The 23,807-nt window shown below is 36.3% G+C and overlaps 3 protein-coding genes across 3 annotated transcripts; all 3 read right to left on the bottom strand.

The window, feature by feature from the left end:
* Positions 1 to 2,525: 2,525 nt before the first annotated feature.
* On the bottom strand, positions 2,526 to 9,320 carry LOC102583587 (cleavage stimulating factor 64-like). Its single transcript, XM_006362557.2, has 10 exons — positions 9,062 to 9,320; positions 8,781 to 8,859; positions 7,999 to 8,173; positions 5,543 to 5,576; positions 5,182 to 5,402; positions 4,931 to 5,008; positions 4,640 to 4,675; positions 3,894 to 4,325; positions 3,119 to 3,418; positions 2,526 to 2,880 (listed from the first exon to the last, which is right to left on the bottom strand). The coding sequence occupies exons 1-10, from the start codon at positions 9,096 to 9,098 to the stop codon at positions 2,743 to 2,745; spliced, it is 1,530 nt and encodes a 509-aa protein (XP_006362619.1). The 5' UTR covers positions 9,099 to 9,320; the 3' UTR covers positions 2,526 to 2,742.
* Positions 9,321 to 10,205: 885 nt separating this feature from the next.
* Positions 10,206 to 16,410, bottom strand: LOC102578726 (vesicle-associated membrane protein 722-like). Its single transcript, XM_006362545.2, has 5 exons — positions 16,005 to 16,410; positions 13,597 to 13,738; positions 13,387 to 13,507; positions 11,621 to 11,683; positions 10,206 to 10,654 (listed from the first exon to the last, which is right to left on the bottom strand). The coding sequence occupies exons 1-5, from the start codon at positions 16,195 to 16,197 to the stop codon at positions 10,505 to 10,507; spliced, it is 669 nt and encodes a 222-aa protein (XP_006362607.1). The 5' UTR covers positions 16,198 to 16,410; the 3' UTR covers positions 10,206 to 10,504.
* Positions 16,411 to 19,211: 2,801 nt separating this feature from the next.
* LOC102578386 (leucine--tRNA ligase, cytoplasmic-like) lies at positions 19,212 to 23,807 on the bottom strand. Its single transcript, XM_006362544.2, has 2 exons — positions 23,705 to 23,807; positions 19,212 to 22,653 (listed from the first exon to the last, which is right to left on the bottom strand). The coding sequence occupies exon 2, from the start codon at positions 22,623 to 22,625 to the stop codon at positions 19,383 to 19,385; it is 3,243 nt and encodes a 1,080-aa protein (XP_006362606.1). The 5' UTR covers positions 22,626 to 22,653; positions 23,705 to 23,807; the 3' UTR covers positions 19,212 to 19,382.

Here is a 23,807-nt window from a genome sequence, read left to right as displayed (position 1 = left end):
GACACTGATAAGAGATTGAATTTAAATTCTGGCGCACAAAATACATCCTCAATAACTTCACCTCCTGTTAGTTGAGAACTTCCTGAGTGTGTAATAGTTGCTGAGTCACCTGTAGCTATTTGAACTTTTCCTGGATTCACTGTGGAATCACGATTCAGTAGTGTTTTAGAACTAACCATATGATTGGTTGCCCCACTATCTACTATCCAATTGAAACAACATCTAACAACATCATTACAAGAGGAAGTACCTGCAAATATACCTGTCATATTTGCACTAGACTCATTTGTGTTGGATTTATTTATCATCTGCAATATTTGATTGTACTGATTTGGTGTGAAGTAAGGAACAGGTCCATCTCCATTACTTGCACCTCCAGGCCTCTGCAATGCTTGCATCTGTGGAGTATGATAACAATTATCTCTCATGCCTTCGTCTTGAAGTTTATGTGATGCTTGTGTCATGTTAACCCTTTTCTTCCATTTTCAATTTGGAGGATAACCAATCAGCTGAAAACAAATTTCCTTGGTGTGACCTTGCATATTACAGTGAATGCAATGTTTCAGTTTGTTACAATCGTCCCTAGTGTGTCCTTTCATATCACAATGATCGCAATAAGGACCACGTCGTTGAACCTGTCCATGACCTCTTCCTCCCCTACTTCTGGAACCTGGTCCTCCAAAGGTGTAACCACCAGATCTACTAGTAAGTAAGGCAGTGGGATCAATGTTTTCCCCTCCTCCATAAAACTCACCACTCAATGCTCTTTAACTCTCATCTTGCACAATCATAGCATAGCACTTATTCACACTAGGTGGTGGATTCATCATAAGGATCTGGCTTCTAGCCTGACCATAACTATCACTTAATCCCATGAGGAATTGCAGCAATTGCTGCCTACCCATACTATCCACATATTCCTTCGATTTTGTACATTCACAGGAAGAAGAAGGCACTATCGATTCAAACTCATCCCATAGGTCTTTTAATCTCGAGTAATATACAGAAATAGGGGAAGTACCTTGAGTGAGTGTGACGATGGTTTTGTGAAGATGAAAAACTCTGGACATGTTCACCTTATCAAATCGTTCCTTCAGATCGGACCATACCAAGGCCGCATTCGAACGAAACAAGATTCCACTCACGAGCTCCTTGCTAACATTTCTCACGATCCACGAAATAACCATAGCGTTACACCTATCCCATTGCTTTTTTTCGATATCATCGTTGAAATCATCTCTCTGGATGCTGCCGTCGATGAACCCCAATTTGTTCTTCGTTAAAAAATTCAATTTCATTACACGACTCCACAAGGTATGGTTCTCCATTCCGACGAGCTGAATTCCACTCTGCACAGCTCCTGGTACGTCGGAAGAAGAAAGATATAAAGGATGATCATGATCGATCTTCTTCGCCATGATTTTGCAACTTGTAGCTACTAAAAAAAACTGGATCTAAAACAGTGATTGCTCTGATACCATGTTAAACTGCTCAATGATCACACATTCAGAGATGAACTATTGGGAAAACTGATCTCTTCATTTCATATCAAAAGAGTATATAACTCTGTACAGTGGGTTGGAGTATTCATTTTCTATTTTACTCTCCAAATATAGAGAATGGAGAGTAAAATAGAGGAGGGTTAGAGATGGTCTAATACTTACATAACACTAACCAGTTACTAAACAAGTTGTTAGAACCTGGCTTTGGCTTTCACCAGTTACGTGACTCAAATGTCCATATAAGGGTAAAGGGCAGGGATGACAATGAGGCGGTGCGGGATGGGTCAGTTTCTCCTGTTAAAGTTTTGCTTTGTTCTACCACGTTTATATGTCTTGTTTAAATATAGCCTTGCCCTCTATTTAGCTTTGTTTAGCCGCGCTTCATTCAGTTCCTATTTACATATTCTTTATTTTCATTATCAAAAATTAGTATTTCTTTCTATCTAATCACTCTAACATTACATTTTCATTTCTTGTTTTAGTAATTTTTTAGATATATTAGTTGTTGATTACTTTTGTTACGGTAAAAGCAGTAGATCTATTATACTATATTTAAAGATCAATTAATTCAAACTCAAACCTTTTTTAACACATTAATAAAAAATATCAGCAGTAAATTGTACATTAATTATGAATTAATTGAAAGTTCATGTGGCTGCTAATTACTTCAATTTACCCGTTGCAACATTAAATTGGACAAAATTTAATAGTCGCTAAAATAGTAAGTGATAAACTATTTCTAAAAGCTTTGATGCACCCTATACCATCCCCATTTGTCATCCTTATATGAGAAAGCTTTGACCCGCCCTATCATGCCCCAATTGTCATCCCTATATGAGGGTGACATCGAGTATTACACTTTTATCGGGTGCTTCTTCCCGTTTAATTTTTGAAAATAAAAGCTTTGACCCGCCCTATCCTGCCTCAATTGTCATCCCTATATGAAGGTGATATCGAGTACCACACTTTCATAGGGTGCTTCAGAACAATAATAGGAATAAATATTTAATGCTTGAGTACAACTGGAGCTACAAAACTCTTTCCTCTTTCTTTCAGTTAGCTTGTAAACAGCCTGCTTATAGTCATTACATGAATGTAATACACCCAAGTGCATTTTAACAATCCTTTGGAAATCAATCAATTTATAATATGGTAAATGATCCAAAAGACAACATGCCCTTCTGCACAAATATTTCGGTGGGGCAAGTATCTGAGGTCCTAGTCACGTATTAAAGTTTGGCTATGTTGGCTGCCGAAGCATCTGTTGGAGCTGAATGACCTGCTGCTGTTGATCTGGTGGCAGTGCACTTAACTGCTCAGGAGTGAGACTCAGTACTTGTTGCAGCAAGGCAGACTCAACGTCCGAGGGAAGCTGTACCTGTTACATCTCATGCGATTCTAAATAAAGTATCAAATCAAAACAATAAGGGGCATTTAACATATTCACATCGAAGATTGTATGCATCGGATGTATTAGTTATGTATACTTTCAAATCAATATATCAAGCAATAAAACAAATGGAAGTAGAAACATCTAAATTCACTTATCATTTGCAATTGATCAATCTTAAGTTCCTTCAATTGATTACAAAGAAACCTCAACACTCTAAAATTACCTGAGTAGCTTGTTTATCAGCGTTTGACATTTCTGCTGCAGATAAAACTTGAGTCGAGCATCCTGACTGGGGCGTAGATACACTTGCATCAGGTAAGGCATAACTTATTCCATCATTTAGCCTTGCCGTTTTTGATGGCCGACTCAGAAGATCTAGATTATATGCTGCCCCTCTCTTCACCTCAGGCAAACCTGAAGGGTAAGCTGGTCTGGTAATCAAAGATGAATTATTAGGAGCGTGGGGTCGTCGAGAGTCTTTATTCATATTATCCAAGACACCAGAAACTACTGAAGGATTTCCCTGTTAATAAAAAAACAAAATTATACAAGTTCACATTGATGTCCCTTTGGAAGACACAAACTATAACATCACTGAAGGAAAGTCTCTTGCAGAAAGATACATACTGTTCCATATAGATACCATCCTATGGACTTCCTATTTTATTGCGTTTGGGAGACATATCATGTAAATTTTCCATGAGTAGAAAAGGGGTAAGGAGCAGGGCTTATATTATAAAGCAACCTTTTGCATAAGATTCTAGTCATCTTGTTTCATCCTAAATCTATTAAGAGAATCCAATATTTAAGCTCTCTTCCTTTCTACGGAAAATTTATTCTTTGGAAAATTACTTACTCAACCATTCAAGCATGACAATCATCCAGTTATATTGTCCTTATTAACTTATTTTCAAATCAATGTTCCCATAGATTTTATATTTTGCCAGCTGTGTTCGTTTATTTGCAGTTGTAGACTAACAGCAAATAAAGATATACACCTGAGAACCTTGTTCCAATGATGGGGTATGCATTGATGAAGGAGGAGGATGATATCTTGTCTTTTCTGTCCCCAGCTGACTATCATATGTAAAATTCATGGAAGCAACTGGCCCAGCTTGTTGTAAGAAAAAAGGCTGCATTTGCTGCTTTACAGCAACAGAAGTTCCCACCGGAACTGGTGGATTAATTGACACATTCACTTGGGTTGCATTGATGGAAGGATTTCTAGAAGGCTTAGGCAACTGACTTTGCAAAACTTGGTTCTGCGATTGTGCTAGTTGAGTCTGAGGCTGTGCCTGGGGGAGCGAACTAGGGGGAAGTGGGGGTAACCCAAGAAGAGACTGAGTTGCCAGTTGTTGACTTTGCTGACTATCTAGAGCCAATGGCTGCAGCTTAGGTGCAGCAGATTGCCGAATGTTTGGCGTCTGCAACTGCAAATTTCAAAGATTATCAGGTGTTGCTCTTTGACAAACTGATTCCTCAAAAAACAACTAAAACAGCAGCAGCAGTAGAATGCCCTTACTAAATGAAGACACTATATGTGTGTCTGCTGATTTTCAAATAAAATCAAGAACTAGGCGATCCTTAACGTGATTCTGATACCAAAACAATAGGAATCAAACTCAAAAGAACAATAAAGGAAAGGAAAGCTATAGGAATTTTGAAAAGATACATTTTGACAGCTTATCTATATAAATATATATGAGAGAGAGAGGTATTAAAACAAAGGAGCCAGTGAACGAACCATTGGTTGGGTTAACATTCCCAGTATTAACTGTGCCTGCATTGGCAAACAAATACAAACTAGTAACTGTGTGGTTTCAATAATCATGCAATGTAAAAAGAAACAACAGTGATATTCTGATTCTGAGAACAAGTAATATGACCCCCTTCATGTTGCAATAAAGCATGCTCAGCACTCCAGAAAAGAAAAACGGCAATGCAATTTGCAATGTAGAATAGATGATTGTTTTGAAGTCAGCAATAGAAAAAATGCTAAACAACAGCAGAAACTTGCAATATGTTGAGCATCTACCAGAAAAAGAGCTTTTGACAAATTTGGAATTGCTAGCAGCAGTTGGCGTGTCTGTTCCTTGTTTTGTGTACACATTGCCTGTCATCAAAATTACAATAATCATGTCAAGAAGCTATCCACAAGGCTTGCATACTTGTGGGATTACACTGGGTATGTTGTCCAAGTTTGTTGCTATTTTATAATTTTGCAGCAATATTCAAGCAGAACTAGAAATATCATGAGTTGGAGACGTATGCAATCAACATCCTGACCTTGAACTCAGACATAACATCATTCAGTTGGCTCCTAGACAATTTGGACATATGTAGTGTTAAAGGATCTATCCCAGACTGACTGAATGAGCAGCCACTCTGAGCAGCTCCAAGAGCTCCTGCCATAACAGCTGCAGCAGTCATAGCTACTGACATGCCTAATGGCTGCTGAAGTGCAGAATCCACAGGGACAGCTGGTCCCCCAATGTATTTTTGGTGATCTGATAGACATTACCATAGAAAACGTTAGATTCTAATTTCAAAGAGAATAAAAAACAATTGATGATATGACCCCCCCCCCCCTTCTATTTTGCTTATTGAAAAAGAAAGGGTGAAAAGCAGAAATGAAATTGAAACATACCCACATTCGCAGTCATACCAGGTCCGCCGCAACCCTGCCGAAAAGACAAACATGGTCAATTGAATAGATGTTATTAAAAATTAGAGAAAAGAAGCATTTGCTTTCCTTACATGCTATTTTTTGTTTGTTTCTCTTTACTCATTTGGTGGGGTTCAACAAAGTATTTGCTTGAGTTGGAAAAATTGACGTCCAGAAAAATAATGGTAATACGTCACAGATGAAGTTCTCTCACAATATTTATGCTTCTGCCCTTCTCTTCAAGAGGGGTTTGAATATTAAAAAGTGCTACTTGCATCCTAATTTAGGAACAGTCTTCTGACCGGGCACAAGTTTTAGGTCACGGTTGGAGTTTTGATGTATTTAAATGAAAGTGGATTTAACAATGTAGATGAAGCTAACTTTTTAGAGAATTTACATTTTAGAATAGAAGTTAGTGAAATTGCACCTTTTTTATAGCAAGAAAAATGAAAACTTAAACATTGTAGCAAATAATTCCTCGTTTCAGTCAAGGAAGTATATAGCTGGCATCCTCAGGTTTACACATTAACATGAGCAAGAGCCTCCTTTATCCAATTAATGGTGGAGGAAATTCAGTAGTTAATTATGATTTTGGGGTGAAAAACAGGACAATTTCCTGCTGCTTACTTGGGTCTACCAGTGTTTTGGACGGTGAAAGGCGACAAAGGTCTGCCTCGCCACAAGGCGAGGTGAGCGGCGAGGCGCTCGCCTTTTGAAAGTGCGGCACCATTTAATACCAAAAAATTAAAATATTTAATTGCATATGTAAATAATCAAAATCTCAATAGCAATAACATATTAGCAAATATTTCAATTCAAAAGCTGAAAATAGATAGTACATACTAAAAGTCTAGAACTTGAATGAGAAAAAAAACATAACAAAAGACAAAACAAAGGTAGAAGATTCTAAAGTCTGAAGAAGAAGAAGAAGGAAAAAGAAACAGAGGAAGAAGAGAAGAAGAAATATGTATTGGTTAGACTTTGGAGTCGCCGGAAAAGTCTGGCTAGTTGAAGGAGGAGTCTAGTTGAAAACCCTAAAATTACCTTTTAACTTTTAAAATCCTAAATTGGTCGCCTTTTCTTAAGAAAACACAAAAGGTGACACCTTTCTTGCCTTTCTCGCCTCTTGCCTCTCGCCTTTTGTCATCATGTTGTCGCCTTTTGAAGATCGCCTCGCCACAAAGCTAAAAGGCGATGAAGGGTCACCTCGCCTCGCCTCTCTCCATTGGCGACGAGGCGATCGCCTTTCACAACACTGGGGTCTACATTTGGAGGCAAATCATAGAGCGTCTGATGCGTGGCAAGGAGCAATAGAAGAATAGGGAGGAAGTTGGATATGTGGAAAAGCAGTACTTATCCATGGAGGAAGATTACCACTGATCAATAATGTTTTGGATAATGCCTAGGGCATTGGTCTAGTGGTAAGAACCAGCGCATGATGTTTTGAAGAGAATTCAGTGACCATTCCAATGAAAACATGCTAAACACCTTCCAAACCCTTTTTGTTGGTGAAATCATGGGGAAGTAGATACCAGTTTTGAATAAAACAAACATAAAAACATGAGGAAGTAAATGATCCAAGTTAGTTTTGGACATCATCGACTCCCTGATTCAATATAGGAGTCGCTTCATACTTTTGTAATTTGAATCTTCTGGTGACTCTGTCAATGCAATTATCTTACTTCATCAAAAAGGTCTTAAATTTAATTCAAAATAGAAAGTAAGACAGTTAATTCAAGATTGAAGGGCATCATAGATTCTTCCAACTGAACAAACTATATATCTGAAACTTTGTCATGATGAATACTTTGCTTCAACAAGTTTTATGCGCTTAATGACTAGTTTAGATGTCCAGGTCAAGATGGGACATCAAACAGAAAAGTTAGAGTAAGATGTGATCCCAAAAATCTAGGAACGACTACGAAGAAATTGACATATGCAAGTCATATAGGTGAAACACTGAAGAGGCAAAAGTAGAATAAGTGAGCAAATTGCAGGTAGCTAAAATGGTTAAAGCACCAGATACCAATTTTGTCATTAACCAGGATAGAAGCCAGTCACATTAATGCTGGATATCTTAAATAAGAATAAGTTCATCACCCACAGAACCTAGTGAGATGCCAACACCGCCTTCACCTCCCACAGAACCTTATGAGATGCCAACACCACCTTATATGAAATTTAAGCATCTTCACAACTCCACTAACACTGTCATGGTTTTGAAATAGCCAGACGCCAGTTGTTGAGCACCATAAAAACTGATGACTTTTGATATATTTGGACATTTTGGTTTAGACATGCAGCTCAGATAAGCAGGAAAATGGTTGTTCTCTCCAGGGACAAGAAATTAAGAAACAGGTAGTGAAAGATACACATTATAGTAATTTTTGCTAAGAACTAATATAAATAAATTGTCCAAGGACATCTAAATGTCTTACCTGTTCACGATTTCTGTCCGAACTTTTATCTTTTTCAGCAAAATCAACTCTTAGCTGCCGACCATTTATCTCGTACCTCTGAAGGTTGCGACGAGCACTTAACGCAGTCTCTTCATCCTTGTATTCACAGAATCCATAACCTTTTGGTTTCCCAGTTTCTTTATCAATCACTAATCTGAGGGGGGAAAAGAGCGAATAAAAAGATGAGAAATGCTAGGTAGACTCATCCAAGTAAGGGAGGATAGGGGGAAGAAATCAGTTCCTATCAGATGAAAAAAAGTCTCTTTCAGTCGGTCATCCTCCACATAATGCCCTCTAAACAGAATTTAAAAATCCTTGCTGGTGAAAAGTTTCCAACCAGCTGTGCTAAAAACTCCAAGCATTCATTTTTTATTTATTTTTTGGAACTGGACAAGCATTCATTTTTATACAAAAGATTAAATGATATTAGGTATTCTAGCTGTAGAGTTCACTTTGTCCATTAGTCACCTCAAATCCTCAATCAGCAAACTAATATCTACAGGATGCATGACCAGAAAATCAGCATTACAAAAAACACGGAATTTGGGATGATCAAAAGGTTAAAAGAGTATTTGTTTTATCATCTTCACTACTTTCTTACAGATACTATAATGTTAGTGCACTTGTAAGTTGGAAACTTGCAAAAGGACAGTCTTTTATATCCTCCTACGGATAACAAAATCAGCTGCTTTAACTAAATAAAACAAAGATAAAGCAGTCCCTGAGTCAATTAAGGGAGAAGGCAAAGAAAATAAACTGACCTGAAGGAAACAACTGGTCCAACTTCCTCACAGATTTGCATTAGTTGCTCCTCAGTAGCATCATATGGTATATTCCCAACTACATCACCCACAAATAAATTTAAATTACGTTAATATCCTACTATCAGTACTAACATACACACAAAAGCAACCCAGTGTGTCCAATTGGTTAAAGTTCTAATCTTTTCAACTAATTAAGCAACACAGTTTGCATAATTACAATAATCCAAACAGAATTTCATAAAACTGAGAGATACAGAAAATTAGGGGGAAATGCTAACCAAAAACGCGGCGACGCTGAGAATCGGAAGTGGCCATAATTGTTATAAGTTGAAGAAGAAGGTCCAGTGAATTAGCTTCATCCTTTCCCTCTTATAATTCGTGTCCCGCTCATTCCTTTTCCTTTTCAAACTGGGATTAAGCGGAGACGGCATTGCCAGAGCTCGATGAACAGAGGGCAGGAAAACGGGTCAGCGGACCCAATCAAGGCAGCCCATTAATTTTACTGTACTACTGCCTCCGTCCCATTTTAATTACTTTGATGGAGACCAAGTTAAAGAAATTAAAAGGAATTTTTGAATTTTTTGAAAAAAATATTGAATAGAAAATTACATCTTTTGGTATAGAATTGAAAAGAAGTAAGATACTTATATTTTAAAAAAATAAAGTGAAATAATTTTTCGAAAACACGTAAAAAGTTTGTTTGTTTCTAGATTGGTACGAAAGGATAAATGCTGATAAATATGTATCAAGAAACATCTTCTAACTTCAACTATAAGGTTTAAATCTTGGACTCGGAGTTGGAGGGAAATTAAAAATGAGCAATTATTGACGATCTTCTTCTTCAGTGAACATTAATATACTTTTTGTTATAAAATCTTTGTAGACTTGAAACAATGGAAGTTATTCTTCACATTCAAGGTTTGTCTTGTGTGAGCTCGCTTTTATTGTTAGTCTTAAGCTCAAATAAAAGAGTCGTTATTCTTCACATTCAACCAAGGTTTGTCTTGTGTGAGCTCACTTTTATTGTTTATCTTAAGCTCAAATAAAAGAGGAAGGTTGACAAGGATCGATTGGATATAATCTCTACCCTGATAAAAATAAGAATTAGATTGTGTACATCTTACTCTTCTCAAATCTCACTAGTAAAATCACACGCATTTGTTGTTGTTGCTGTATAAGATGATTAAATTCCACACCTCACAATCACCTCTCCATTTGCCCTTCCTCATCCCCCAACTCTTAGTAATAATATTAAGAAAAATATTTTAAAAAGTGTTGAAAATTTTACAAAGTTGGAAAAAAGCTTTGCTACTTGAATAAACCAGCCAAGTGCCCTAAACAAAAATATATTCTTCAGCAATGCTTAAGGGTATGTAGGGTTACCAACATATAAAATGGTCAAAGACCTAACGCAAAACCATCTGGATGAAAAATTGAATATCATTGACAAGAGTTTCTAGCATTGCAGGTCTTTTTCTTATAAAAAGGAACATATCATTAACAGCACAAAATGACCTCTCAATGGCGGCATCATATACTACGACATTTAGACCAGAATATAAAGAAGAGAAAACTCTGATCCTTTCTGCTCCAACAAACAGAAAAAAAGTGAGTAGGCTAATACATACAGAACATACACCGTCTCTATTCTCACAGAACTGTAAATGCTGATATAAGACAAAAGCTTTTCATACAACTATAGCATCACAATAGAAACATCCTCACTTTCCACAATTGAATCCCTTGCAAACTGAGAGAACAATGATGAGGATCAAAGCTATCAGGATACCTAACACTATCAGCTTGATTTTCATGTTTTGCAGCCACATCTTCCTCCGTATTTGGGTTCCCGTGTTCCTGAAGTCCTGTGCCTGTTACAATCAAAGAAGACACTAGCATTGGTTGGTGCTTTGTACAGATGGCACAAACTTCTTTTTGGGGCAAAAGAAACATGGAAACAACAGCCACCAGAACTCTATACAATAATGAATGGTTAACTACAACAAAGTTGCTGCTTAAATGAAAACTGAAGCTAATTAATATCATAACAAATCTTTTTTTTTTTGGAGGGGGGGATAAGTTGTCAGCTAATATTATAACGAACTGATCAATTTGACAAGGGTACATATAATATCTTTAGAAGTCAGGCGGATATTGCCAACCATCAATGGTAGTCCATCTATACAGCACTAGAACACATCTCATTACAACATACAGAAGGGGGCAAGCAAACAGGTAAGCTTCTTTTACTCCTCTTTTTTCTTAATGAAGAAAGAAGTATAAGCTTATTTAACTTCTTTTGTGTAAGTTGAGGAAGATATGAGCACCATTGTCTCCCAACATCATAGGGTTACGAAAAAGTCAGACTAATGGAAGAAAAAGGTAGGCAACAATCAAGCAAATCAAAGGCGACATCATCTTGTTGACAGGGCAACCCACCTTAGCCTATGGATAAGTTAGAATCCCATGCAATGCAAAAGGCAAAGATAACCCCCCTCCCCCCCCAAAAAGTGAAGTTGGCACTCAACTCAGAATGAACTGAAGGACATCCAAAAAGGATGGTGGGTTGTTCACTTGTAGCTCACTTATAAACCACATAGTAACATTAGCTAAGAGTAACCTCAAGTTACGATTAACATGCAAAAAGTACTAATGATATCCTATGAAGAAAGTTGTCCATATGAAGATTGAGCACCAGTAAGAGTCAATCCCATTCCCAAATGGTAAGATAATACAAAAAGCAAACTGTAAAATAAAATTGAAACCAACTGATTTAAATTGTTCTCAATAGAAGGATTTAAATGCAAGTTTTTAAAAAATAAATATAAAATGATAACCTGGTGATGAAGGTTCTCTGTCTTATCAACAAGAAGCTCTATCTTCTCTCCACGATCAAGAACCTAGAATTTCGAACAATGATAACATACCACATCAACTCTCATGATGTCGACCAGTAGAGCGAAAAGCATAATAATAACACATGAAGGAAAGATTTTGAAATGAGAAAAGCATTAGACGTAATCACAATAATCATTTCTTAATGGAATTTATGATTTGATAACCAAGAAATCCCCCTGAGCGCAAGTGACGCAAAGTTCAAAACTTGGGTGGATATTGGGGCCACCCCTCTACCCTTCTCCACTTGGATATCAGGCTTTTGTTTGCAGCAGAGTTGGAACTCGTAACGTGCACCTAACCCGCACATCACTTGTTGTACTGTTACCACTAGACCAACCAACAACCTGGGGGGCAATATGTAACTTATGGATATTAATAATGGTTAATCATTTTTGATATAGAACCACTCTCCAAACAATCAAACCTATACTTAATACTGCCTTCTAGTTTACCGACCTATCCCGTCTACAAGAACCACTTTCTTCAACTTACAAGTTGAGAGCAATTGCTAATATAAATAATCTTTAACAGTTTCCACTCTTTTTTAAATATGACAACCATTAAAACTCCAAATATATTGATGCTTCAGACCCATCCTTGTGATCACATTATAATTATAACACTATGTAATTGGGTTGACAGGAGAAGACTCCCTTCAGTCTAATAGTTTATCTTGTAGTAATGCACCTAAAAATTATTCAAGTGAACTAATTAGTAAGATTGTATGTAACTATGTAATGAGTTTATATAATGCAACTAATTAGTAAGATTGTATGTAACTATGTAATGAGTTTATATAATGCAACTAATTAGTAAGATTGTATGTAACTATGTAATGAGTTTATATAATGCAACTAATTAGTAAGATTGTATGTAACTATGTAATGAGTTTATATAATGCAACTAATTAGTAAGATTGTATGTAACTATGTAATGAGTTTATATAATGCAACTAATTAGTAAGATTGTATGTAACTATGTAATGAGTTTATATAATGCAACTAATTAGTAAGATTGTATGTAACTATGTAATGAGTTTATATAATGCAACTAATTAGTAAGATTGTATGTAACTATGTAATGAGTTTATATAATGCAACTAATTAGTAAGATTGTATGTAACTATGTAATGAGTTTATATAATGCAACTAATTAGTAAGATTGTATGTAACTATGTAATGAGTTTATATAATGCAATCTTCAATTCTAGGAAATGATGAAGATTTGAGAAGTTCACTCTTCACTGACGGAGCTTGCCTGAGATCCCATTCCGATGTAATCACTTCCCCTTTGTTAGTAAATATTCCAAAAACTCCATAATTACAAGTTCTGAGCAGGTAGTCATTCTGCATGAATTGATCAACTTGCGCTCTACAAAATATTAGTGTTCTATACAAAAAAGATTGAGCTAAGAATGTAGTGCAGTGGAATGGAGTGGAGTAAAACATCAGTAACTACGCTAATGCAAGCTAGTTAGGTTCGGCTTTATGAATCCTCAATATTCATTTCCCTCCATTTAGAAGTTAGCGTAATGATCAAAGAAAAATTTACAAATTTAGCTCAAGTATTTCTACAGTTGGAAGAAGGAATCTTCAGAACAATTATGCGTCACATAGTTATCCAGGATATGGGGATTCAATAACAACATCACATAAGGAAGTAAGGACTAATCAACCATCAAACGATAGATGAAGAGACATTTTACCTTCTCAATGTTTTCCATCATAACACCCTTAACTTCTGAAACCTGTGCTTTCACCTTGGCAAGTTTGCTAATTTCCTCAGGATGTTCAGCACAATACTGCATATGCTCCTTCAACTTAGGGCTGCACTTAAAAGAGTACTGCAGTTAGATGACTCAACAGAAAGCTCTGCCTTCACATACCACTAAAGTAAACTTTTAATATTAAATTACCCAAATTCCTTGTTCAGGCTATTAGGAGGAGCTGTTGCAGCCTTCCCACTCCCATATTTTGACATGAAATCATCCTTAATGCGCTCCAAAAACGCTATTGGAATTTGTCTTCCAACAGACTCCTCAGCAACCACACAGTATGCTGTAAGGAGAATTATAAAATTAGCATAGGTAAGTCCACTAATCAACTAAATGCAACATTGGTATATTTCTGGAAGTGCAAGAGAGCAGAATAACAAACGATTTTCTAATATCACTCAGATTCTCCTCTCATAATAGCTATTTAATTCCATAGGTTAGACACTCAGATATGATGCTCTTCACTTGAGGGTAAATATAAAATCATCAGATCACAGTAAAGTAAGAAGCTAAGGAATTGCATTTTGGAAGGTGAAACATTCTCTTAAATATACATCTAGTCTCTTTCCAAAAAATGCTTTCTAGTTGCTAAGAATTATGAAAAAACCAGTTTGACTAATGATGATCACAGATTTCACATTGGTGCCTTCAAGGCACTATAAGTAACTGAAAACAGTTAACAGCGCATCTAACAAAAACACAACTGGGACTTCAGTTCCCAGTGGCATGACAAGCTGTAGAAGAGAGTTGGACACAAGACGACATGGAAATTCAAAATATCAAAAAGGAAAATGAAATGATTTTGACCACCAGTCTCTTCTTTCCTCCAGTGGACAAACATAAAACACCCAAGAAATGCGATCACAGAAAAAGTGAAGCCAGTAAAATATGTGTCATCTGTGTGTGGATAGGGGATTAGTTTTTAATCTAATACATGAACGTAGTAAACGTTTTGCTTCTCTTCACTTCCTTTCTCTTTATCCCCCCCCCCCCTCTGACTCTTTTTTCCCCTTAATCTTTAAAAGATTCAATCCACCAAAATTGTTCTTCTGTGCTAATTTTAGTTTTTGGCCAGAAACCTCTTTCTCCTTATATTATTATATAATTCTAATGCAAGTGATTTCTGGATCTGTGGAGGAAAGAAGGAAAAGAGAGTTTTGAAGCCGGGAAAATAAATGAAAAGAAAAGATTGGTTGAGTTTGGTTTTCTTATTAGATAAAAAATATGTTATTTCAGGAGAATAAATGGAGTCTAAATTGTATTTGGCTGAATCAATCAATTGATGATGGAAAAAAAACTGTGTTACAGAGAGGGTGGGGTGAAGAGAAATTGTAAGGAGAATTGAGAGGGGAAAAAAGACAGAGTGACAGGGAATGAAGATACCAAATGATGTTGGACAGTCGGGTTATTTTTGTGAAGAGACCAAAAAGTCTCTTTATTATGCAATGTAATAAGCAATTAAGGGTATTTAAGGAAAATAAAAAATGAAGACATTGCTAATCTACTACCTTGGTGTAGTAGGTTAGCAAAACCATATAGGTATTGACTACTGATTAACTCTTCCCAGTGCCCACCAAGTCTTAGACAGAGGGAAAGGAATCCCCTAGCATTTTATGTATCTGTTGCGATTTGAACCCTGCTGTCCCATCACCCATGGTTTTCATCCTAGCACAAAAATATTACCTAAAGTGATGAATTCAGATGCATTTGATTATTCAGTTTCACTTTTGCATCTCAGACCAGTATAATGAAACAGAACTCCCAGAGGATCATAAATGTGAACCAATTCTCGAATCTAGTACACTCCCTCCAAATAAAACCTCAATTGAACATTTTTTTTAACAAATTGAAACCAAGTGATGCATAACCAATCGGTACATCTTATTGCTTATCAAGCAAATATAAATGAACCAAAGTAGTAAACTCATCCAACTTCAACAACCAGTCAGAGAAGTATGAAAAGAAAGCACTAATAAGATGATAACAATTATAATAGAAAAGGAACTATTTCACTTTACCACCAAAGAAAACTGAGAAATACCCCTTACAAGCAAAGAACAAACGTTAACACAATCGTTCCCCTCCCAGAAAATCCTGAAGTTAGCGGTAAAATGGATGCACAAAACTTAATCCACAGAGGAAACTGATCTAAAAATCCACTGATCCCTTTCATTTACCCTAATTTCAGATGCAACAATAAAAAATTCTTCCTAGCACACAAAATCCGGGAACCCCCAATACAACCAGGAATTTGGGTGAACTTCACTTTCTCTACAATCAACAACATATAATGGTTCACAGTACTAGAATTAATTTTAAGATCAATTTTAATTCCAGTACTAGAGTTAAATCATCATATTTCCGGATTAAGAATACAAATTAAATGAAGTTAATACCATAAACCACGATTTTCAGAAACAAAAAACACAGAACGATAATTACTCAAAATTTCTTCGATCCCTTTTATATCTACATCAATAGAAACAAACCCAGAAACAGAAACAAAAACATCAACAGAAAACAAGAGCTTTATGGGAAAGAGAACTGACTGAATCCATTATCAACAAGGTAGTTGAAGGTATGACCATCACAGTTATAAGTGAACTTGTTATTGGAAGCAGGCAGCTTCTGAAGACACTGATAAGCTATGGAGTTGAAGTTACCACTGAAATCTGTGTATTCAGCCAATATAACATTCCCACGACCGACAAACGCATAGATCAAAGCCTTCTGTTGACCCATTTACAACCGATTTCTTGCTTTTCCGGTGGATCGCCGATCTGGTTTTGTGGGTCTTCTATGATTTTGCTTAGCAAGCAAACAAAGAAGAATTCAAAGGTGAGAAAAAGTGTAGACTAATGGACTCCTCTATATCCTTGTGCCCTTTTTCTCTCTCTTGATTTTTAGAGAGAGAAAGCGAGTCCACCACTATACAAGGCAAGTGACCGAAAGTAGCTCAATATTATATCGAACTCCATTTTCTAATTTCTACTAAATGAAAACTTATTTATTTTTTTTGCAAATAAACCATTATAAAAATGATGAAAATGTTACTCCCTCTATCCCAATTTATATGATTTACTTTCCTTTTTAGTCAATCCTAAAAAGAATGACACATTTCTATTTTAAATAACAATTTGCCTATAAAATGTCTTTTTTACCCTTAATGAAATGATTTACAACCACACAAATTTCTATCATTCATTTTGGACCACAAGTTTTAAAAGTCTTTTCATTTTTCTTAAAGTTTGTGTCAAATCAAAGTACATCATATAAAATGGGACGGAGGGAGTATTATTATAAATTTAAAATAATTTTTTACACGTAGAAGAACGAATGACAAAATAAACATGAGAAAGAAGTTTGGATTCCATTTTCGAGAAGGGTATATGTATCAAATGTTTTAAAAAATATTAAGTAAGAATAAAGCAAAAGAAAATTTGATCATATCAAAAGTAATGATTATAAATTTAGACATATAAGCTGTAAAAGCAATAATTGATCAAACAAGGTCTTAATAAACCGACAATATTTTTAGTTTTGATCCCCTATTAGAACCTAAACTTCATGGAATTTTTTTTATATGTATAGATAAATTTCTTAAATATACTAGATAGAATAAATATTCATGAATAAATAAATATTTTATTGATTTTTAATTTTTTGGAATGAAAAAGTTCATCAATCCAAATAATCGTTCTTTTATTTTCGTAGCGCTACAAAATCCATGACCTTCCAAAAAAAATGTATAGTCCATCCTTTGAGGTGGCTCAATGGTTTAGGCTTGAGACTTCCATATTGAAGATCTCAAGTTCGAAATCTCTTGCTGTAAAGGATTCACCTTCTAGGTCGAGCTTGTCACACGAGCTTGCTTAGTCTAGGTTAACTCTCCAGTGTGGTTTGCAAGATATTGCATAAGACCGGGAGTCTCTAGGTCGAGCTCGTCACACGAGCTTGCTTAGTCTGGGTTAACTCTCCAGTGTGGTTTGCAAGATATTGCATAAGACCTAGAGTTTTACCTTGTGCATCCCTAAGGTAGGGATGGCAATGGGGTGGGGCGGTGCGAGTTGAGCTTAACCCGCAAAAATTTTAATCCGTCCCGCCCCACATAATTTTTTTAATATTTTCTTTTTCTAGTTATGTTTGATACTAAAAAAAAATTCATTTTTTCATTAAGTTGTATTGATTTAATAGGATAGTGACTTAAAATCTTGTTTTTTAGAGGTCAATTGGGAAACATGTAAGAAATTGTATTATTTTTTATTGAACCACCCCACATTAATTTTAAAAAAACCTACTTCAACCCGCCCACACAACCTTAAACCCGCCCTGCCCCGTTCCATATAGCCTTAAACCCACCCCACATCCGCCCCGTCCCATTGCCATTCCTACCTAAGGATAGTAGCTTAGAATTTCCCTTTGTCATTAAAAAATGTAAAAAGCTAGAAAAACACTATTCATAATAGGAAGGCAAGGAACACTGCCTTGTTTATCATAATTTTCAAAAGGTTTCCAAGGAACAGAAAAGCTAACAAAATCACAATATCATATACCTTTACATTAACTCATTCACTGAAATAATGTTATAGATCCACTGGAGTGAAGGAACGGGCCCGTTTGGCCATGCGATATGGTATCATGATATGGAATCATGATATGGTATCATGATATGAAATCATGAGATGAAATTGAAGGTTTGTTTGGACATGCGATATGGAATTTTTGTGTTGTATATTTTCTCATAAACATAAAAATCTCATAAGTTGTAAAACTATTAAAATAGCCCCAATTGTTTATTCAATCTTATCAAATAAACAAAAATTATAAAATCGCATAATAAATTATTACAAAGTTATTTGTTCTTCACTTAAGTAATTGTTTCATCTAACTTTAATTTAACTTAAAAAATTGAACATAAATTGTACTTGATATGCTCATATCTCTCAACTACTCTTACAAATAACCTATAAAAAAATATATATATACATTAGTGAGTAAATATTAACTTAGAAGTTAAATACACTAAAGATAAAAATTAACAAACATCACTGACTTCTAATTATTTACAAGAAAAATCAATAGTTAAATATTATTGAATAACGAAATTTTAAAAAGTTACCACAAGTTTGAGTCAAAAACACTTCTAATAAAATTTAATCAAAAAAATTATAACTAGTCCACTTGACTAAATATTAATAACTAATTGATCAAATTTTCCCAAGTCCTCAATCAATTGGACTTGATATTCTTCAGTCATGTGAACGAACATTTTGCGAATACTAAGATTAAGAAAGTGCGGCACCGCCAATGAAAATTGTCTTTTATCAATATTATGCTTAGTCATAAGATTAAGACGTTTTTTTTATTATGAAAAATAAAGAAAGTGTTACTCCCTTCGTTCTTATTTATATTCACCAAATGAATTTCTACTTTATCATTTATATTCACCAAATTTAAAGTAATAATAAATTTTATATTGGTGAGAATAATAAATTTTAAAAAGTAATGATGTGATTATAAATTTTATTTACATATGAAATAAATGGTTAGTAGATATAAATGTGGGGTTGTTTTAACAAAATATAAACTCACGGATTAATTATTGTATTAAAATATCTCAAATCATGGTTTTTGGAGAATATGGTATCACCTCTCATGAGATGGAATCAGCGTAAAATCGCATGTCCAAACGCTGATTCCATCTCACGACACCATATCGTGATATGGTATCGCATGGCCAAACGCCTACTATAAGAAGAAAAAAATGGGAGTAGCAAATACAAATTTGGTCTGAACAAATGGAAGGCCTTAAAATCTGAAAATTGGCTAAAACTCTAAAACCAAAAAACATAACCATACTTGGACAAGTTATTAGGCAGGATGCTGGGACAAAAATGTTCATAACTTGTACTGCAAAAATGTTCTACTCAGAGAAAGATTGCAGTTGGATTGCCTGGTGCTGGTGGATTCTGCCTCACGACTGCAGCATGAGGCCCTGCTCTCTCCAGGGCATCATCTATCATAGATAAGATCTCCAATCTCTCGAGACCAAGCTGTCTTTTGATCAAGTCTGAGTTCTTCTCAAGGACTTCAATCTCACCAAAAGGAAGCCTCAAGTCCAACGGTTGAACCCCAACTGCCAATACTTCGTCTTTCTTGAACCTCAAGAAAGGCATACAGAGCTTTTGTATTTGTTTGAAATTGCCTTGCTGTGCAATATCACTCTTCTGCAATTCGGAGAGGATTTCTTTATCAGGTGCAAAGGAGCCGGTTGAAGTGTCAAATTTCCTCTGCAGAATCCCCAAACATTCCTTTTTCCACCCACCATACTGCTCATCCACATATATCAGCCCCATGGTAGGTTTGTTTTGGCTATTCAGATTTACATTTCCTTTCTTTGAACCAGAAACCTGCTTCTGAAGTAGCTTCCTCATCGAGATAATCGTGTCTTGCAAATATTTGTTGGCCTTCTTAAGGGTAAGATCTGGCAAATCAGCCTCAGGCCACCCAGCTTTTATGACATAACCATCCTTCTTCAGAAGCTCTCTCCAGGCATTTTCAGCATAGTGTGGACAGATTGGAGCAATAAGTCGCGTTTGAACATCCATAAATCGCCATAGCAAATCCCGGTTCATGCCTCCTGAACCACAGGAAAGCCTGTACTCATCTCTGGCAGCCTGAAGATCATAAAAACCAGTTTTCAGAGCTTCCCGAAACATGTATTCACTATAGTTCTTCTCTGCAGTCCTAACTGCAATATTAATTTCATTAGCAAACACACGGTCTGCATATGTGGATGGTGGCCCATTTCTTAAAGATGGCTCTGCAGAAAGAACCTCCTGCATCCATGCTATTTCTTTTGTGAGACGTAAGATGGCAGCATTAGCCGTTTCAAAGACAAAGTTAGCATCGTCCATCCCATCACCTGCATCTGCAAGGGCAAAGCGTGTGGCATCAGCTGAAAACTCTTCAATTGCCTGCCGGAGTGTTCGGAAATTTCCAGTAGACTTGGACATCTTCTCAGAGTTGAGCATTATATGCCCATTGCATCTGAAACCACGGGGCCAGTGATGTTTAGGGAACATGGCAGTGTGGTTATAGATGCAAAAGCTAAGATGATTCTGAATAAGATCCTTGCCAGAAACTCTGAGATCGAACGGATACCAGTAGTCAAATTCCTGCTTCATTTCCTTGAGAAGAGAAGAAGATATAGAAGAATTTTCAGGAAAAGGTCCATTACAGAACAAGAATTCCCAGATCTCATCGGTCAGCTGTTCTGGTTTCACAGAAGAATGATCATTACCATACATATCCCCTTTCTGCAAGAAATGTGCCACGGTGTAATATGCCATATAAATTGTGGAATCAGACAAGGACTCAACTAAGAAATCCTCATCCCAAGGAATATGAGTTCCCAGCCCAAAATTGCGAGAGCAAGCCCACTGATTAAGCCAGCTAAGAGTGTGTTCAAAACCATGCCGTGTCTCATCAGAGTAGAGATTCATACTGGCCAAACACTCTTCTGCAGCTTTCCTCCATTCTGATTCTCCATAAGTGAGATACCACTGATCAGTCAAAGCCACAACACACTCATCCCCAGATCTCGACATGACCTTCTTCTCAGGTTCACTATATATTACCGCTTGATTCATCTCCAAAAGGTTGCTCCTGATCAGACCTTTTGCTTCTTGGACTTTCATACCAGCAAATTCTCCAACAATCATGGTTCCTTCGTAAAACCCACCCTTGTAAATTGTTTTCTTTGCCTCATCAAGCTTATCTCTCTCATTCTGGCTCTTGATTTTTTTTTCAATACAAATTCTCTCAGCTGACCTGTCCCCAAAATCTGGATGGTTGATAATTGGAACTATCTCAAATGGCAAGACCCACTCATCCTTCACACCAAATTTGGCCCTGAAAGCTGGCTTTGACTTCAAATCATGTAGGGCCATGTAATCATCAGGGGAATCACTGGGAACACTAGTTACAATTCCTGTACCTTTTTCAGTAAGGACAGATAACATGGGCAGAGTGTATATTGTCTTATTAAATGCCAAAGGAGACCTCAGGGGTAAGCCTATAAGATCTTGACCAGACAATTCAAGCAAACAACTCGGCTTCTCAGGGATCCGAGACAACCTTTGATAGGCTAGATTAAGAGCTGCCTTATAAGTCAACACAAAAACCTCAGTATCATTAATCTCAAACACCCCATATTTTCCTTCAGGCAAAACCCAAGCATTTGTTTGCCCATACATGGTCTCTGGTCTCAGTGTAGCTGCTGCGAGATATACCTTTTTCCCCTCCAGAACACTCATCTTTGGTAGAAAAGGTGGGAGAATTTCCATCTTGATAAGAGTGTACTCCTGAGGGATAACTCCTTCACCAGAAGCGCGGTCATGGTCAGCACATGGCTGACCATCTAGGGGCGAATATACGGTGTACCTGAGATCTTTAACAATCTTTCCCGAGGCTTTCAGCTTCCGCATTTGCCACCGTACAAACGAATCAAAGTACGGATTCATATCAGTTGTAATAAAAGTTCTACGCCAATCACAACCCAAGCCAAACTCCTTCAGATCCTCTACAGCCAGTGGTGGAAAGTAAGTTAGCCAGTAATATGGGTCTGTAAACCTCGCAATTTCCTCATCAGACAGACCATAACTCCTCATTATCTCCCACTGGTACTTAACACCCCCAGTCTTTGCAAGAACCTTTGATTTCTTTCCTTTAAAGTTTCCACCCGGCAAACCCTGATTTCCTTCAGCCTCAACCTTAACTTCTGTTTCAACACTCTCCTCTTCCTTCACAACAGGAAACACGGGTGGGTTCCCAAACCTTGATATCTCCCTTGAAAGCTTATCAGCAGATGCCTTTATGGGCATTCCTGTGCAGTGAAATGCAAAAGGCAAAAGAACACTAGCACCTCTTAATCGGTGATATGCAGCTGCAAATTCAAGCTTTGACAATGAAAAAGCATGGCCCAAATGTAGATATCCATTCATATAAGGGAAAGGGAAATTCCCAAAGAACTTTTCACCCACTTTAGGAGGCGATTCTTTAGGTTCAGCTCTAAAAACATCACCTTCTGTCCACCACTTATGAACCTGTTTCTCTATGTCTAACAATTGGTTCCTTCGGGTAAAACTTCTGCCACCTTCTTCTGCCATCACTTCTCTATCAGCAAACCCACAGAATCTGCATAAAATAGGAAAAATCATATCAAGAGAACATCTTCAGAATTATATCTTCACAGATCATCAAGACAATTTTGAATAGATAATGCAACATCTTTGCAAGAACATGCACACTGGAAAAAAATGTACAAAAGGAACATCATGTTCTTGTAGAAAACAAATTACACGAACCCCAAGCTAACATCGCATACACAAATACATATGATAAACTAACATAATGGAGCACTACGATAACCAAAATAAAATCTTAGGTAATAACAAGTGATCTGATACATCAATTCCATATGCTTCAGAGAATGCCTGAGTCGTGAAGTGATCTAGACCGCGTCTTCCTCAGGAAGAACAATTATGGAACAGAGCAATAGTAGACCATTTACCATCTCCTTCAATAAACCAATAAATTGCTAGGAAGACAAAACAACCAAACAGCTGGAACACAATGGAAAGTGGAAACTGCTTATTTTGTGATAAGGGTATTAACAGCAATCAATTATAATTCATGAAAAATGAAATTACAACCAGTACAAACATTGGATAACAGCTTGCAGAAACTTATAAGGAGAGTAGTAATTCACGCAATGTTAGAAGCATGTACAGTTTCAATTAAGGCCCTATATGCAATGGAATCAACTGAAAAAATCAGCAGAATATATTTAGAAAAAGGAAAAACTTTACAGGCCCCCTCACCATAAAATGCAGCTGAAAAATCATTAGAACAATTAAGTAAACAAAATACTTCAAAAACTAATATAAACAATGAAAATAGAAGTAACTCATCAATGAACACACCCAAGATTAAGGCTTTATGATTCAATTCCGCAAAAGGATGATGGCTATGAAATACTTACTACTATAAAAGTAACTTATTCATGAACCTACCAAAGATTGGGACTTTATTATTTGTATTCAACCTAAGAATGATGGGCATTTGGAAAATGACAGAATCAAACATATCGATCTGATTCAAGAATATTAGCACAATTACAAACAAATACTACTATATTTCAAGAATTGAGAAAAAAAATAGTGACAAATAGGAAAAAGTTTTTTACCTTGATTTGCTTAAATTCAAGGGGAATATAACATATGATGAAAATTGCTTAGGCTGAAGTGAATATCGTCTCAGTATATGAGACGCCACAGTGAAGAGTGAGG

The sequence above is a fragment of the Solanum tuberosum genome, unplaced genomic scaffold (genome assembly GCF_000226075.1).
Source record: "Solanum tuberosum cultivar DM 1-3 516 R44 unplaced genomic scaffold, SolTub_3.0 scf00406, whole genome shotgun sequence".
Lineage (NCBI taxonomy): Eukaryota > Viridiplantae > Streptophyta > Magnoliopsida > Solanales > Solanaceae > Solanum > Solanum tuberosum.
This window is presented reverse-complemented; position numbering and strand designations above follow the sequence as displayed.